This window comes from Alligator mississippiensis, chromosome 4, assembly GCF_030867095.1.
Source record: "Alligator mississippiensis isolate rAllMis1 chromosome 4, rAllMis1, whole genome shotgun sequence".
NCBI lineage: Eukaryota > Metazoa > Chordata > Crocodylia > Alligatoridae > Alligator > Alligator mississippiensis.
In genome coordinates, this window is record NC_081827.1 from 26,742,781 (window position 1) to 26,756,289 (window position 13,509).

General features: G+C 45.8%; 1 protein-coding gene and 1 long non-coding RNA gene across 4 annotated transcripts in view; one reads left to right on the forward strand and one right to left on the reverse strand.

Annotated features, from left to right (window-relative positions):
- ATXN7L1 (ataxin 7 like 1) overlaps positions 1–3,765 on the reverse strand; it is a 195,245-nt gene extending 191,480 nt beyond the window's left edge. Inside the window, exons 1-2 of one of the 3 annotated variants that reach the window (XM_019487459.2) lie at positions 3,516–3,765; positions 3,182–3,250 (exon numbers count right to left, since the gene is read on the reverse strand). In XM_019487459.2, coding sequence (XP_019343004.1) covers positions 3,182–3,250; positions 3,516–3,630 — 184 coding nt within the window. In that variant the 5' untranslated portion in view covers positions 3,631–3,765. Of the gene's footprint in view, positions 1–3,181; positions 3,251–3,515 lie in introns of those variants that run through there. The other 2 variants (XM_059725863.1, XM_019487457.2) reach the window with 2 other exon arrangements.
- Positions 3,766–3,924: 159 nt separating this feature from the next.
- On the forward strand, positions 3,925–10,276 carry LOC132249967 (uncharacterized). Its single transcript, XR_009461515.1, has 2 exons — positions 3,925–3,999; positions 4,444–10,276. It is a non-coding gene; the product is annotated as an uncharacterized LOC132249967 (long non-coding RNA).
- Positions 10,277–13,509: the final 3,233 nt, after the last annotated feature.

Genomic DNA, 13,509 nt, shown 5'->3' on the forward strand with positions numbered 1-13,509 from the left:
GAGCATGATGGATCAAAGTCATCCCCGATGTAATGCTGTTGAAGTCAACACAGAATGTCTTTTAGCCCATGTAGCCAATACTTACCTAAAAATAACTCAGTACATAAACACGCACAGTTTGCCAATCTGTATATTTTTCAGTTTTAAGAAGATTTCTGTGCATAAAAAAAAAAAACATGTTCCTATTTTATACAATGTGTACTTGTATAAGAAAAATAATAAAAAATAAAGATATTTGGTGTGTTTGCACAATGTATCTGAAATCAATTATGGGTTATGGTGAATAAGGTTATCCTTCAGCATCAACTTCATACTCACGTAATTATAGCTTACTATGTCATAATGAATAATTTATGCAATGAATTTAGTATACTGTACACAAACTATCCATTAGTAAATCTTCATTTTCTCATATTTGCTATTCAATCTCTTACTATGTGTACAAATCCCAAACAGTCCTCCATCTCTGACAGTCACTATTTTAGTTATGATTTGTCAGAAGTGTCACATGATCCTGCTTCTGCTTCCTGATCACATGAGCAAATATGTTCTTTTGGTAAATCTCCATGCATCCACATTTTTATTTTCTACGAACACTGGTATTTGCATTTGAAATCCTCTGTCTACAAATGTACATGCTAGTAACCTCACAAATGGTCAGAAAGAATAAACATAGCAGGGACATGAGTAGACATGGATGTCAGCAGTAACACGTCAAAGAAAAATGAGTTGCGATTTGAACTGAAGACCTTTAGATTCACAACTCTTGGTTGTAGCCAAACAGCACTTTCATACCACAGAAGACAAGTATATCCGACATCATATTACGCTCCCAAGTACCATTACAAACATGCATGCAGTACATTCTACATATCTGACTCTTGTTAACAGAAGTACAAAGAATCCTGAAGAACAAGAGCAGCACAAGCCAATTCAAGATTTACAAAAGGAATAAAGTTATAGTGATGGGTAGGGCATTAAAATTCTATTATCTTAATGAATAAGGCACAAGTATTTCAACACATGCTAATGTATTCAAGGTTGAAAATCCTTTCAAAAGATGCCCAAATCAAGTTCCTATCTGGAAGCAGTGAGAAATTTCTAAAGTGTTCTATTTTTAAATGTAACTGGGGTTGATTAGAGACAATAACGGCATTTTACTGTACTACTGTGAAAATGCTATTAATGTGTTATACCTTTCAGCTACTATTTCGGTAACAAAGTTTAAGACTTCCACTTCATACCTGGAAATGTGTTTTACTGGATGGTATATATGTAAAAACAAAACAAAACAAAAAAAACCTACCCTAGTCATCCATAAGACACAACTGCAGATGATGAAAAAGAAAAGATTACAGCTCACAACTATATAGAATTATTCTAAAGAATTAAGCTATTTGCATGTTGCACTGAACAGAGGATGCTTATGACTAGAAGTCAAGTTCTTGAACCATGGATTTGCCATTTGAGCTCTTCCAAGACGGGATATAATCTCAACAGAGTAAACTTTTTACAGAAGATAAGGTTAAAGAGCAAAAGTCTTCTTTATAAAATCAAGAAAGAGTACGTCAAAGTTTTTTGAGCTATAAGCCCCTTGAATTTTTGCCCAACTTTACAAACCTCTATTTAGGTGCCATCAAATATGTTTGGCTAAGGAGTTTATTTTAAAATTACGTTAATAAAAAATGTCACTGAAGTATTTCACACATTCTTGATAGTCTTTTCATTTAATGACTACCAGATTTTTTTCCATTCAAGAACGATCTTGAAAAGAAACATTTTCTTTACCTTTAAGTCGCCCGCATGTATTGACATTAGCATGAATACAGTGACATTGACAACATGGTAAAAGTCTAGTTCACATAATTCCATGATATATATTCTAAAAAACCGTTATTGTAATACTTGAGTATCCAGTATAAAAAATGGGATCTCTCTCAACTTACGTATGTTATCATAAAAGTTTTACAACTACGGGCTTGTCCTTTATGAACCAATTTCACAAAAATATTTTGGTGGCTGTTAGGCTAAAACTTTGTAAAACCTAATTCAAACCAACACAGACCAGCACAGCTTCCTCAATTTGCAGCCACATACAAACATTTCCAAAATGCTGGTTCACGAATTTCATCACACAAGCTTCATCTTAGTAAATAACGTCACAAACAAATCTGTCTTTTTCAGTCCTTACTATCCACCATGTAAGGTGCTTTGCTTACAAACTTATGGTCTCCTGTTAAATATAGCATATTTGCACATGTGAGTAAGCTGGGATTTATCTGTGTTCATACTCATGAAACCAGAAAACGTAATATTTTAAATGACAACCTTACGCCTAAATTTTCCTCACAGGATCGATGTGGCCTGTTTTTCAGTACGAAGAATCGCTCAAATTAGCTGCCATCTTGAATCGGCCACACAACTCCGCGTAATCACGCTCACCACATGACTGCCTGAAACCGAGCGCAACTCGGTCAAAACGTGAGCCAATTTAAATATTACCACACGCCTATTCTGCAGCAAGCAAAGCCTGCTCCTTACTGGTGTCTTTCCAGCGGTGGCTGCTAATGAGGTGAAGGTGTAAAATGTGCAGTGCTGCACGCATGTGCCTCTTCCACACTGAAATGAGGGAAGGGTTGTGCCAAAAAAAATAAAAATAAAAAATAAAAATAAAAGTGGACAAAACCTAGAAAGAAATCCAACATGGCCACTGCTGTATGCAGGGCGACTTTCACCTCAAATCACCTCGTGCCCCGTTCACAGCCTGTACGTGCCCTCGTCACGTTTCTACTTCAGAAGCTGGTGCGGAGCGATGGCATCCTGTTCTTTCTTTTTTTTTTTTTTGCAAAAATATGTTTTTCTATAGATATAAATAAATGTATATGTATACCGCCAACACTGGCAAGTGGCCCCCGCAGTTCACTGGGCAGCTCAAAGCACACCGAAAACCCGCTACACAGTTCGTACCGTGTGCGCACCCACCCCCACTGCCCTCCGCGGAGGGCCTGCCCCTGAAAAAGTCCATGCCAGACCCCAGTCCAGCACGAGCTCTGCCGTTTCTTCCCTGGTGTCCTCTTCTGACCTGGTGTGCGGAAGGCGTCCGGCCCAACAACCCCCGGCTGAGGCTGAGCTGCCAGGGGAGGACTAGCCAGGTGGGGCGAGGCAGGGGCGCTGCACTTACCTTCTTTATTAAGCCTCATCACCTCACGGCTTTTCCCACCCTCTTTTCCAGGCTCCTCTACGTCGACACCTGCAGAGGGGAAGCCAAGTGGAGAGTCAAGAGAGGAGGGGACGCGTCTGGGGAGCCCCGCCACAGCACCAGCACCAGCCCGAGCAGGGCCCCCGCCCCCGTCCGCCAGCAGCATCCCAGTCCCGCCCGGCGCCGCATCCCCGGGTGGGGCGGGGCGGGGCCCCCGGGGGCAGCGCGGGGCAGGGGCCGCGGCCGCCTGGGCCGGGCGTGCGCTGCGCTGCGCTGCGGCGACCCGGCCGGTGGCCGCGCGCGGCGGTGCCCTTACTGTGCGGGGGGGCGGCGCCGTGCGCGTGCGGGGGGGCGGCCTCGCGGACCCAGGCGGTCCAGGGCTGGCCCAGGAACGCCTCGGGGCTGGGCACGGGCCGCTCCAGGGCCGCCATGGCGCCGCTCCGGCTCCTGCCTCCTTGTTGCTTTTCCCCGTTTCCTCCGGCAGCGGCGAGCGGGCGAGCGAGGCACGGGATTCGAGAACGCCGCACGTCATCCTCGGGACGTTCCGCCGCCCACACGGGGGTAGTGTCAGCCCCTGCTCCCTATCAGATCGGGCTCCCCGGCCCCCCGCGCGCATGCGCCGCGCCTGCGCACCGCGCACCGCGAAGCCGCTGCCCTCAGCAGCGCCGGGCGGGCAGCGCTGGTGAGGGGCGGGGCGCACCTGAGGGGGGGGCGGGGCCGGGGCTGCCGCGGGCACCCTCCCGGCCATCGCGTGGGATCCAGGCTCCGGAGTGCCTCGGGGAGGAGTTTGCAGAGCCAGCGTGAGAAGCTGTTGCTGCCCCCAGAGGGCAAACCTGCCTTGGGAGGGGAGGGGGTAGCCTGTGGGTCTGAGGGCATGGGCAGGCCAGCGTCTTTGATGGGATAGCTTTTATTAGACCGACTAAAATAGTTGGGGAAATTGTTCTTTGCAAGCTTTGGGGCACTGGCGCCCTTCATCAGGTGCAGGGAGAGTTGTGGGTGTCATGCGTGCTCTCCTGGGAGCCTGTGAGGGGCACTCTCGGGGGGTTCGGGCGAGCGCCAACCTGACGGTGTCGTTGGCTCCAACTGGGTCAGCACCACTTGGGGAGGGTGGTGGCAGCGGCGCGGGCAGGTTCAGTTCTAGGAGATCTGGCGGCGGTTTGTCCGTGACGGGGTGGACGTTGGAGAAAAGAGCCTTGGCCTCGCCTGCCCTGTCAAATGGCATCCACCACTTCTTTTTTTTCTAGAAGCAGCTGGCATCTAGGAACCTCATCCTTAATATTTTAAAGCCAACTTGAAATCTCTGATTGCATTTAGAGAGTGTTTCCTGCTGCGCTGCGAGGGCTGGCTGATCGGCGTTCCCCGAGACCTGTAACAAGAGCAAAGGGTAAAGACGCTGGAATGTTTTACAGGTCTCCTGTTATGTCTCAAAGAAAAACGAGCTGCCCGCAGGATGACTGAGCGCCACCAACCTGATGCACCTGGGAAACAAGCAAAAGCTATCTGAGGGTGTATCAAGAGAGGTATTTCCTGTAGGTAGAAGGGAAGTGCTAGTGCCGGTGAACAAGGCCCTCATGAAACCTCATTTGGGACACTAGTTCATCTGTGTTCCAAAAAAGATAAATACATACTGGAACAGATAGGGGAGCTTTGATTGCTGCCTAAAACTACCAGGAAGGGAGAAGAATTACCTAAGTGAAAAGACAAGGTTCTTACTAGAACATATCGGTATAAACTGGCCATGAATACATTTTGGTTGGAAATTACAAGATTTGAACTATCAGAGTGAGGTTCTAGACAGTTTCTAGTAGAAGAGTTGTGGCAAAAGAAACAACTAGCTTTTAAGATGATGCTTGGTGAATTTATGAAATGAAATTAATTATTTAACATGGCTGCCTACAACAGCTGGCGTCTAGAATTGAAGACCCAGAAGATCTTTTCCAGTCTTATGTTCCTATGTCATTTCATAAAAAACCAACATGCATGGCCATGGATCAAAATATCCAAGTACATTCAAAGCATACAGGTAGAAATGAGGCAAGAACCAATCTTAACCTCCACAAAGGAAAATAAGCATGTATTTGAAAAGGAAGTACTTCCCTACCAAACCCCTCTTAAATTCAGTTATGGTTTCAACAAATGGGAAAGAAAGTCCTTGGTATGTGTCAAGGCCTTTGTCAATGTGTTCTCACTACAAAAGGATGATGGACTCTCTTAAGAAGATACAGCTTTACATGTAGTAAAGGCTATAAGCGAGATTGGACTATCATACAATAAATTTAAGCTTATGCAAAATAAATGTTAACAGTCAAAGGAGTCAGACAGACAACAGCCAGCTAAACAAGTGACACCAGACAAGCATCACACCATAAAACCTCTACCAGTTATTCAAGGTCTACATCTGAGGACAAGACTCAAAGGAAAGGTTTGAGAACAACTAGTAAATCCTGGTGACTGAACACCCAGTTAAGGTTGCTGGAAAAATATGTATGGCCAAACACCCCATGAGATGATATAGAGTCCTCAGAGCAGCAAAGCAATTCTTAAGCACTTAACCTGAAAAAAAGGAAGATTTCAACTAAAAATAAGGGAGGAACAAAAACAGTTGGATACAAGCTGCCATAAACTAAGAGAAATTTATGAGGGAACTTTCCAACTTCAACACATGGCACTAATCTACATGCTGCTTTTCATGACACACTGCCGAGCTGCAATCCATGGTTTAACAGAAGCAAAAATCAGACCATATGAAGGAAAAATTAGCATGAATTGAAGATGCAATATGTCTGATTACTTCCTGGAAAGAAACAAACCTCAACAATCAAGGAAGGTCAATTTTGAGCAAATCACTTCCATGGCATGCACAAAGGAATTTGTTCCTCCTACAAAATGCATCATTAGAAATACATGTTATTATACTTGAAGGTGTATAAGCTGAATATGAGCCAACAGCGTGCTCGTTGCAAAAAAGCCAACAGTATACTGCGTCATATTAAGAGGAGTGTCACCTGAAAAATCAAGGGAAGTGATTCTTTTGCTCTATTCACCACTGCTAAGGCCTCATTTAGAATATTGTGTCCAATTTTGGGCCCCACACTTCAAGAAAAATGTGGACAGATTGGAAAGAGTTCAACACACAGTAAAAAAAATATGATTAGGGGCCTGGGAAATATGACATATGAAGAAAGGCTGAAAGAACTAGGACTAGTCTGGAGAAGACTGAGTGGGGATTTAATAACAGTCCCCAAATATCAGAAGAGTGATTATAAAGAGGATGGAGATACCCTTTTCTCTGTGGCGGTAGGAGACAGGACTAGGAGCAAACTACAGCAGAGGAAATTTAGGTTGGAGATTAGGAGGAACTTTAGGAAGAACAGGCTGCCCAGATAAGTTGTAGGATCTCCATCCCTGGACATTTTCAAGAGCATGGTAGGAAGACACTTGAATGAGATGGTTTAACCAGGGGTGATCCTACCCTGAGGAGCGGCTGGACTAGATCTGTAACAACATGGACATTAAAAAATATTGAAAACCCCAAGTCAGGAAATGATTTATACCAGATAATACCAAGGAAGATGCTGTACCAAGGAAGATGCTGAAACAAAGTATTGAACACATCCCAAAATTTATTTAGACATTTCTTTAACTTGGAAATTTCCTTATAATCAAATGGAGTAATTATTCCAATATACAAAAGTAGAAATGTCCTCAGCCCAAACACCTGTGGATATCTATGTTAGCAGCAACAGTAAACTATTCTGTAACAGTCTCAACATTGTAATAGTAACATAACTGACCAACATGGTAATACAAAGAAATAAGATTTGACTGAGAAATGAATAATTAAACTGTGACCCTATAGGAATATTTCCTGCTTTACAGATATTTTAAAAGCTTTAACTTCACTTGGCACCCTTGACGGAATATTCATGGCTACAAAATGAGATCAGTAAAACAAATGTATTGCAAAATTAAATCCAGGTATCAATTCATCAGGTATGGAAGAAAGATGGCTTTTATGTAGTTCTGGGCTAGGACTCTGGTGACATAGGTTCAGATTCTGGTTCTGTGAATTCTGTAAAATGATCTGTACGGGTGAATCTTGACTGGAATCAAAGACCGGAGCATAGAATAACCAAAACCAAGTGAAGGCCCATTTCTATGCTCTGGTCTTTGATTCTAGTTAAGATTCACCTGTATGCATTATTTTACAGAATTTATAGACATAGAAATTAAACATAGTTTGAACTTTCTTACTGCACTTTTATAAAATACAATGTAGACTATCTGTAAAAGTATTAAAAGAAACAGCTATATCATGACCTTTAATGTCTTAAAGGAACTATGTAAAGCCAATCCTTTGTAACAAAGCCATTAAAGTTTAGCAGTTTAGAAGGAGATTCATTAGTATTTCTAAGAATGTTACTTTTGAATGGATTTACTACAACAGCAACTCCTTCCAATATGGATAGAAGTGATTCTTTAGAGGCCAGATTGGTTATCTGCTACAGAAGAGGCCCAGGTGCCCACCTGGTGGGAATGGAAATCTAAATATGAGTCATGGGACTTTGTAGTTCAGTAACTGAACTCATGCAGAGATAGCACTGGCAAACTAGCTAGTTCTCAGAAGGGAAGCACAGGAAATTCAATCTTATTTTTTTGGGAAACACAATTGGATATATTTTACTTGCTTGAACTTTTTTCTTTAAGGTCTCTATTTATATCCTGCCTGAATTTAAATTTTGGGTTATCTTTCTGTAAATGTCCTGTAGCTCCTACTTGAGGTCCATCTCAGCTGAGAGGGATAGGGAAGCTTGAGACAATGCAAAAAACACCACAAAAATCTTGATGTGGTCTGATAATCCCACTGCTAAATTGCTTCTACAGCACAGTCTAACCTATTTTATTATATAATAGTTAAATATGTGTCCCATACTCACAAAGTAAACAACATACCAGTAAAAAAAATAAAGCAAACCCTACATCTTTCAATTTGTAAGCAAATACTAGACAGGAACGCCAACTCAGCATCTACAGAGCCAAATGCAAAACCCACCTTTCTGATCCACCCTTTCTCTAATGGAAGTATCTTCCCCGGCCAAAAAATCTAGTCTCTGTTGATTTAAAAAGAAGTGCAAGAAAGTTATTTATAAATGCCATAACTTCAGAAGGAATTCCAGATACCATGGCGATGGTTGTCATAGGAGAACCTAGATAGATAAATGGATTAAGCAGACGTTTGCTTAGACATTTGCTTGGAGAACAAATCTAAGACTGCCACAGATCTCTGCACACAACATCACTAAAGTGAGATGTGAAAAGCTAAAACAGACTGCCGCTGGATACTGAATCAGTGACCACAAACACGAGATGGAAAACAGGAATCAGTATACATTGTCAGCCCAAGAGGAACAGCTGCTATGCAACGAGTGTGAAAAAGGTGAAACTGAGATGCACTTTCTATTCCAATGTCCAAAGCCATTTTTTAGACAGACTACCTGGGTGTGTCCACACATGCAGGCATGTGCGCTTGCAGCAGCTCAAATAGCAGTGGCACAAATTTGTGCCAGAGATTTGTGGCTCAGCACACGTACCTGAACATGCACTTTGGTGTGGGGCAGATTGTGCCACTTGGGGCAAATTGACCCTTCCCAGCTCCTCCCAGATTTTCAGCCAGGGGGAGCTAGAGCCTGGGGACAGCACCTGTTCTGGCCTCTGCAGTATAAAAATGTGTCCTAGCAAGCAGCTCAGGGCTACTTGAGCTTTTGAGGCCTGGCCAGTTGGTATCTGGGGACACTAGCGCTTTGTGCCAGCTTGACTGCTGAAGCAGCCCTAACCTAGATTGGTCCCTGCACCTCTACCCACTGCAGCCTCTGGCAGTGCAGGCTGCTGCCTGGCTGTGACCCACTTTCACCTGCAACAGCATCCCCCCTCTTGGACCTGTGGCCCCATAGCTGCATGCCTGCCAGACCCAGACCAGGATTGCACGGCTGCTTGGGCTGTGGTATGGGCACTGCAGCAGAACCTTCTGCATATCTGGACCAGCTGCCAGTGGGCCATAGCTGCACAGTTGGCCTTTGGGCAGCACTGCTGTCATGTCTTCCAGTGCCCCCACTCTGCCATCTGGGCAGCTATCACCCAGAAGATGTGCTTGCTGCAGTGGCCCACTTTGAACTATCTTGGCCCCAAATGATCAGGTCAGCCACCTCATCTGCCTTCCAACTGGGTCCCCAGTGCTGGCCCTGGGCAGGCTCCTCTGCCCGGGTTTCACCACTTGCCTCACCAGCAGAGATCTTAGTGTAACCTGTTTAAAAATTGCAAATTCTCTGATGAGAGAATTCGTGTTTCTTATTAAAATGCCCAAAATCTGTGTTCTGCTATTAAAATGAAATGCCACTATATATAGAGAGACCAGTTGAACAATGTTTTATTGATATACAGGCAGTCCCCAACTTACAACATTTCACACTTATAACATTTATAAATTGACACTCTGTTTCAAGTTTATGACATCAGTTTTGATGTACAACACTTGATCTGATGCAATGCCATGCCAGCGAACAAGTTTGCTGTGTTGCTCAGCTCCCTGGAGAACATCTGTCCAAACTGCCTTGGACACTTTCTTTAAGAAAGCAGACACACAATACTCCAGAAAAACTTGCAGCCAAGACTCCTGAGAAGACTCCAGCCAAGAACCCTTCAAAAAGTCCAACCAAGAGCCTTTCAAAAAGTCTAGCAAAGTCACCTCAAAGAAGTCCTTCCAAATTAATATGATTGCTATTTATGATATAAATACATTAATGTAGCTATATTACTCACCTATAATTGATAGAGTACAAAATTCTGGAGTATTTTTGGTGAAAATAGGGTATCGGGCCTTGGTTCAGGAACCAATCCCCCATTTATAACATTGTTTCTTATGAGAAAATTGGTTCCGAGTTGCAACGTTTCGACTTAAGACACGATTTTCAGGAACCAATTATGTCATAAGTCCAAAGACTGCCTGTATTTACAATTTTAGAGCAATTTGGAAGTCTATCAATGCCTCTATCATAATAAAATGAATTTTAAATACCTATACATTTTGACATTTGCTTTTTGTTTTTTTTTATCATAGAAAAATCAGAGCTTCCCTTGCCCCCTTTGCCCACCAGCATGTGAGGCATTAAGCAGCATTGATATGCCAGTGCCCTACTCTTGCCCCTCACTCCCAACTCACAGCCCCACCAGGTGCCCCTCACTCCTGACCCACAGCCCCTGCCTGTCCCTATCAGCTCTCTCCTGGCAGTAGCTCCATCCCAGCACCAGGACATGAGTCCAACTGCTGCTGTCCCACACACTGCTTTGTGGCTCTGAGCAGTGCCAGCCCTTGCTGTTCTGCTCCCTGGCCTGTCCCCAGGCCCCAGTGATCCCCATGCCATTCCTGGGAAGCCCTCAACTGGAGCTCAGGGACTGGGCTGGGTAAGCCCCTTCCCTTTCAGGCTGGCCTCCCTCTGCACAGGCTGGTCAAGGGAAAGCGGGGGGCAGGGGGGGTGCTCTAAGCCTGGCTTTGGTGGCCTCTCCTCCCTGGAGTGCCCCCCCCACTTGAACTCCATCTGTCTCTCTTTCAAACACATCCCTGCTGCCACCTCCACCCCTCCTCCCAGCCTATCACATCCCCCAAGTAGTTCCTGGAATGAGGAGCGCCCCCCCCCCCCCCGACTGGGGCTGTATGTCCCAGCACTGGTGTGGGCACAGCAGGGCCGCAGTGTGGCAGTTATGCCTGCAGTTGCGGCTCCTGCCAGCAGGTCTTGTCCCATCCCATTTGGTGGCTGGGCATGCAGGGTGTGAGATGTGTGTGGTGGGGGGGAATGTGGGGTTGGGGGGCAGGGGTGTGGGGATTGTAGGACTTGGGTGGATTTGTGGGTAGGTGCAGGGCTTGTGGGGGGTATGGGGATTGTGCATGGGTTTGGGGGATGGGGTTGGTGGGTGGATTGTGGGGGAGATTGTGGGAATGCGGGGGGACTGCTTGGGAGGGGTGGGTCCCCCCACATGGTGCACAGCCTACCCTGCAGCAGCAGTAGCAGCCGCAGTCATTGGGACTACTGGCAGAGCCCCAACCAGCACTGCCTATGCGACATGGCACCACACTGGTCTAGTGTGCTTACGCACACTCTCAGCCAGAATGAGGCCACTCCCCTGTCACCCAGGGTCCTGGCACTGCACACAGGGGCTATGCACCTTCATGCTGGGCTGGGTCCTGCCTGCATGGAGCTGGTCTGGCCCGAAGGTATGGGGGGGCACATGCAGGCCAGAACCAGCCCAGCACAAGGGTGCACAGCCCCTGCATGTGGTGCCAGCATACTGGGTGACAGCAGGAGTGACTTGGTTCTGGCCAAATGTGTGTGCAAGCAGGCTGGGCCAGCACAGCAGCATGTTGCACAGGTTGGGGCTCTGCCAGTAGCCCCAATAGCTGCTGCTGCTGCTGTTGCTGGGTGAGCCGTGTACTGTGCAAGGGGACCCACCCCTCCTGAGCAGTCCTGCCCCCCACAGGCCCCCCCTTATAATCTGTCCCTCCCACACACAGCCCTTCCACCCCCAGTCCCTGCTTACCCGGGACAGAGCCTGGGTCAATCCACTGCTGCAGCCTTGCCCTGTTCCTATTTGCCCCAGCATGTTGCAGCAGTGTGCTCTGGGGCAGCAAGGACACAAGGCAGGCATAGAGACACTCTGGCCAGGTGCCGAAGTGTCTTTCTGGAGGCTCAGCATTCAGTTGCTTCAGGGCACGCTTCAAGAGCGTGCCCTGCACTGCTTTTTTTCAGGGTGGTTTTTTTTTTATACTTAGATTCCTCAGTACCAAAATTAGAGTCAGCACTGCAAATATGCAGCACGGGGAACATTTTTTCATTTCCAGTGTGCACCTTGCGGCATCTCAAGATGCTTTGAGATGCCACAACAGGCATATGTGAGCTTGTCTGGATACACCCCATGTGTCTTTCTTAGGTTCTTGCACAGTCTGTTTTATAGGTAGGAGCCTACTGAACTAGAGGTGGCGGATGGCCGATTTTGCAGGCTGCTTCAGGGGCTGGCTGCCATTTTTGTGGGCTGAATGCAGCACCCCACCCCGCCTCCCATGCCTCTGATTTGCCAAGGGGCCCATTAGTCCTGCCCTTCCCCAGAGATTGCCAGATGGTCCCAAACCACCACTTAAATTGCTTAGCAATGTTTCCTTTGATGGCTTCCATTGGCTTAATCAGGAGATTAAGCCCACAGAAGCTGTTAATTGATGCATAATTAAGCAATCTAAGGACTTAATTAAACTCTAAACTGAAATATATTAAAATAAAGCTATGCACACCATGAATTATAACTAATACCAACTATATACACTTTGTTAAAGGATATTATAAAAAGGATTTTACTGAAACTGAATGCTAACCTTGAGACAGGCAGTGCATGCTATCTATTAAATGCCATCATGCTGCATCCAGCTGCAGTTGCTGTAGACATTCTCTGTCTCTGTGGGGTGAGCACTTGTCCATATACTCAGATGGCATGCTCAGCTCCCACTGACTTCACTGGAATGATGAAGCAGCATCTTGCTAGGGTGTAGAGATGTGGAAACTGGTCACAGACAGAATCCTAAAACACAGGAACAGGCATAAGTATCTGGCACTTTTTGACAAAGTTCATATAAACAGCACCTTCACTGGCATGCTGTTTCTAACATCCAAGGATTGCTTTCAGTAGCTGAGGGTCATAACTTAGAAACAGGCACCTGGTTGGGGTGCAAAATGCAAGCAGCATGAAGGAAGCAGGTAGCCAATTGTCTGAACCACAATGGCAGTGATGGCTTGTACTTATAGTACTGGTTCATCTTCACAGCTATTGCCTGGAACAGGTCCCTTCTCCACTGGTTTTCACGAGGACAGCTTGACAGTTCTTATGATGCCCTGTCTTCAACCCAGCTTATCAAATTCATCAGCTTGTTGTGTGCATGGTGGATCACAGCCTGCCAGCCTTCAAACCAGGTTAGGAGCTTCATGAACCAGGTGGCATTTCAGCCACAAATTTCACTTGATCTTGAATGTTGCCTCACCCTAAGAGAGCATAAAGCTTAAGCATACACTGTGTGCTGGGTGTGATTTCCAGCTCCTCACTCCCAAACTGCTGGTGGTACTGCATATGCTTAACATGGTAATGGACTGCGATGAACCATGAATTCCACCTGGTGAGCACAGGCTCTGGTGGCAGCAGCACAATGCCATGCAAATTCCCACTTTGACTGGTGATGGACTCCCTGTACCAGACCTTATGGCCTGGACAGTGCTTGA